The sequence below is a fragment of the Synchiropus splendidus genome, chromosome 12 (assembly GCF_027744825.2).
Source record: "Synchiropus splendidus isolate RoL2022-P1 chromosome 12, RoL_Sspl_1.0, whole genome shotgun sequence".
Lineage (NCBI taxonomy): Eukaryota > Metazoa > Chordata > Actinopteri > Syngnathiformes > Callionymidae > Synchiropus > Synchiropus splendidus.
The window spans coordinates 18,974,018-18,978,525 of record NC_071345.1 but is presented as its reverse complement, the minus strand read 5'-3'; the positions used below and the strand labels follow the sequence as shown (position 1 = coordinate 18,978,525).

Sequence of the window (4,508 nt, the reverse complement as noted above, 5' to 3'; positions counted from 1 at the left end):
CACCCAAACCTTGTGATTTACCAGATGTAAAATGTTGTTCAACAGTACTGAACTGTAAATCTCAAATGTATCTTAGCCTAGCTAAATTATTAACAGACACTAGTCATGTGTAACAGCAATTGACACCATACCTGTGACTCGACCTTAGAAGAAAGAAAGAGAAACTCTGCATCAGTACAGTACATGTAGTTCTTGTTTAATACAATTTTAAACACATCTGTGGCCTTAGTTTTACACATTACAGCACATCAACACTCTGTCGAAAGAGATACAGATGGAGTTACTTCAGACTTGTCACAAGACAGAGACACCACCAAGGGCTTTAAACAAACGCAGTTTTAATCTTGTCTTTTTTTGTTGTCGTTAAGGATTATAAGGGACAACACACACTAAAAATGGATTTTCAATCTCTCCAGCTCTCTGAGTGACTTTTTATTGTGACAGACACTAGAACATTATTGCACCGAGCTACAGAGACGGCCACAATACACCGGGGCAGAGGAGAGCTGTGAAACGGCTTGTTTCAGCTCCTGGACAGCTCCTCATGCAGCCTCATGGAGGGTCAGCGCTGAGTTACATTCAAGAGCATTTCCTCGGTCAAAAATACAAAGAAAGAGCAACAGAAGGGCAGAAAGAGGAACTGATTGGAATTAATGACCAATATTAATTTTTCAAATCATTCATTCACGCTCAACTTGTCATAGTTGCTACATAAGCAGCCAAAAAAGTACAGAGGAACAATGAGAAACGATTGATCATAGGCTCCATTTCCCTGCCTTCCTATTCAGTAAATAAGCTAGAGAATGATGAACTAAATAACACTGTTATTTACAAGAAGTGCACTTAAAGTCATTCAATTTGGACTCTCAGGTTGGATCATCACTGATCCAGTCAGCTCCGCGCTACTCGCTCATGACTCACATGTAGTTCAGGTGTCTCACAGGTGCTTTTGCATATTTACTCACCACCACTGACCAGATCCATCTCCGCTGATTTGATCTGCTAATAGAGCACGCTTCCCCAGAAACGCCACACATCAACCTCGGCTCCTCCGTGGGGAGTTACTGGGACGTGTGCCCAGGTTCATGGCAAATCCTGGATCGATTGAGAAAGTGACTACATAATCACTGTCATAGTCACAGCTCCTTAGCTTTTTTTTTTTCAATGGAAGTTGAAAATAGGAATGGCTTTTGTGTGATAACTAAGTTAAGTGACTTACAGTATTTATCAAATGGGGTCATGTGTAGCATCAAAAGGGTTGGGAAATAAACAGAAATGCCAATGAGGGTCAAATCAACCCTCATTGGGATGAATTTGAACAAAATAAAATATTACAAAATGTCAAGTTAAAATATCTCTCCTTAAATTGTAATTCAATAGTTGCGCGCAGATCCATGTAATTACACAACTAGATAGCATTAACTGAGGATGGTCAGGTTGATGCAGTGACCCAGGTTAGCACTGGGCTCTTGGATTAAACAGGAGTGTTGCCTTTATCTGGGGCAGCAACTAACCATTATTTTGGTAGTGGACTAATCTCCTGGACGACTTTAATGATTAGTCAGCCAGCTGGCATACAACCTGTACAGGGTGACGAACACAGCAACATGTCTAACTGTGGTGTTGTGAACAGAATTTTAGAAACATAGAATTCAATAAAAATGTATGTGAATTACTGTCAACACTTTTATGGGACTAAATGTTATTTCAAAAGCTTACATTTCAATTTTAATAGCTTACAATGTTGTGTGAAATGTATGTGTCCTTTGATGTAACCTTTGTGAAAGGGACCCATATTTTGTTTTGGTTGCGTTTTGGTCACACAGCCACCGTCACTTCTCCTCTCACTGTTTGTGCTAAGAGAACAAGACTAGTCAACTGCTGAGCCCCTCAATAGTCAATGACAGTTGACTACATCAACTAGTCGTGGCAGCCTTAAAGTTATCTAATATGCCAGTATCAGCTGAGAAATAAACTGGAAGATAAACTGAAGATAGCTTAGCTGGTTTTCAGTTTGGTTAAAAGACGGTGAAACGTTGGATTAAGCAATACTCACTGGCAATAGCAGAAATCCATGTGCAACAAAAAGGATTGTGCAGGTCAATTTGTTTTTGGTGGTGCTCAAAAAAAGTGCTTAGAAATGTTTCCATTGACTCCTAAATGTGGCTCAAACCCAGTGACTCACCAACATGCTTCAGTGTATCGATTCATTTAGGCTGTGCTCACTTGGTGAACTCCGGCTCATGTTTGACAAACTGGCCATGAGGGACTTGACTTTGTGCGCGTAATAGTTTCTTAAGTTGACAGAAGGGACCTCCTTTATTCCCCCATCAAAGTCACAGCTTCTCATTGCGATCTCCAGCTGCTTTTGTCTCTTGTAGAAGAGGGAGAATTTATTGAAGATGAGTGTAATCGGAAGCACGACGACTAGAATCCCTGCCAGGATGCAGGCTGAGGCAGTCAGCTTACCGGCGATGGACACAGGGACCACGTCTCCGTAGCCAACCGTGGTCATGCTGACCGTGGCCCACCACCAGCACGCCGGGATGGTGGACAGATCTTCACTGTCCTCCTTTTCCACCGTGTAAGCCATGACAGAGAAAAAAGACACCCCAACTGCCAGGTAGAGCAGCAGGAGACCCACTTCTTTGTAGCTGTTCCTGAGCGTGGCCCCCAGGGAGCGCAGTCCTGTGGAGTGGCGGGCTAACTTGAGGATGCGAAAAATCCTCATGAGCCTCAGCACTTGAGCAACGCGTCCCAAGTTGGCCAACGCCGGGCTACTTTCCACCACCAGATTAATGAGCAGTGTCAGGTAGAAGGGAAGGATGGAAACTAGATCAATCACATTTAAAGGGTGCTCAAAGAAGTGCAGGAGATCTGGTGCTACAACAAACCGGGCCACCAGTTCCAGAGTGAACCAGCCTATACCGAAGTGTTCCACCGTCTCAAAGCGGGGGTCCTCAGTGGGCTGCCCCTCGCTGTCCAGCAAGCTGAACTCGATCATGCTGTTCATGCACATGGTGGCGATGGAGCCCAGCACCACCAGAATGGAGAGGATGCTGATGATGCGGCTGGCCACGGAGTACCCGGGGTTGTCCAGCATCAGCCACACGCGCCTGCGTGCGCTCCCGAGCACCTGCTTGTCAAACTTGCCGGCGTCATTGTAAAACTCCAGCAGCTCGTCAAAAGAAGACGTGGTGCTGCCCTCGTCGCTCCGGTCCTCCCAGTCCTCCCGGTCCTGGTCCATCTTCCGACAGTGATAGGCGCTGCTGCAGCAGGAGTCGATAAAGAACTCATTGATGCCCCAGTACTCGATCTCCTGGCTGAAGGAGAAGATGCACAACTCGGCCATGACGTGCAGACGACCAGTGTTGTAGAAATTCAGCACGTAGGGGAAAAGAGTCGGGTTCCTGTCGAAGTAGAACTCTTTCTCCGCGTCGTCATAGTCGTCGCAAAGCTCCAGTATGGACTCCTTGGACTGGCAGTGGAGGAGACGCGCCAGCCGCGTCTCGGGGAACCGTGAGAGTGTGTCCGACTGGAGACGCTTCTTGAAGCCGCCGACGTTGATGCGGATAGCGGCGTCGTTCGCCCCGCCGCGCGGCTCCCCCAGGACGTGACCCGTCATGTCTGGAGGAGACAAAGGGAGGACACGAATCGAATGCTACTGAAGGTCAGGTGGGAAAGTTGCGCACACGCGTGATGTTTCCGCTACTTACTTTAAAGTGCGATCAGGTCACCAGCAACAGGGCGCGCGCATCCTTCAGAGTTTAACAGGTGAGCGCGAAACACGCGGAGAGAAGAACCCGAGGAGCGAAGGCGGTGATATAAACGCCCCTCTGCTTCTGCTGGTGCACATCCAGGGTGCACATTCAGAATTCAGCGACCCATGAAAACCGGCACCGTGGAAACAGATTTGGTGTGAGGAGGGAATTCCTCTCTCGCTCTCCTCAGCATCTCTCTCCTATCTGTTGCTGCGCAGCAACACGTAGTTCTCCCAGCGCGCCGCCCACCCGCAGCATCACGGGGTGGCAGACTGGTCTGCTCGGAGAGGGAGTCTCCGAATGTGACGCTTTAACTGGGAAGAGGAGGTGAACAGGTTCTCTTAGAAAGACGCAGCTACATGGCACGAGGCCATCTCAAATTTAAGTGTTGGCTTTATCCATGTCTAATTCCTTTATTGACCTGGTGAAGGTCGCTTTCTAGATCAACCCCCTGCACTAGTTCTCCCAAATTAACATGGAACAGAAGAACTCAAAGGCCTCTTGGCTACATAGCTGCTTCCATTTGTTGTTATGGTTGAGCGCTTACATCTCATAGCAGCACTCAGTTCCTTTTCCTATCAGAAACCAATCAGGGCTGTAACCACACTTCTTTTTCGGTAGGCTGACAGGGGTCCACTGCAATGTCCCAGGGGCCACAGTGTCTTTGTTAGGGTCCATCAAACCAAAAGGCAGATGGAGCAGAGTAGGAGAGTATGACGAGAAACTCAAACAACTTTAAAAATGGGG

General features: G+C 47.2%; 1 protein-coding gene across 2 annotated transcripts; it reads right to left on the bottom strand.

The window, feature by feature from the left end:
• Positions 1-210: 210 nt before the first annotated feature.
• Positions 211-3,983, bottom strand: LOC128768331 (potassium voltage-gated channel subfamily S member 2-like). Of its 2 annotated transcripts, none has more exons than XM_053881145.1 (2): positions 3,717-3,983; positions 211-3,661 (listed from the first exon to the last, which is right to left on the bottom strand). In XM_053881145.1, the coding sequence occupies exon 2, from the start codon at positions 3,623-3,625 to the stop codon at positions 2,195-2,197; it is 1,431 nt and encodes a 476-aa protein (XP_053737120.1). In that variant the 5' UTR covers positions 3,626-3,661; positions 3,717-3,983; the 3' UTR covers positions 211-2,194. The 2 variants fall into 2 exon arrangements, with proteins under 2 accessions (XP_053737120.1, XP_053737119.1); XM_053881144.1 differs by having other exon boundaries at positions 211-3,627.
• Between the last annotated feature and the right edge of the window lie 525 nt (positions 3,984-4,508).

Excerpts from the sequence above, each read along its gene's own strand:
- LOC128768331 (XM_053881145.1), bottom strand. The coding sequence starts at position 3,625 with ATGACGGGTCACGTCCTGGGGGAGCCGCGCGGCGGGGCGAACGACGCC.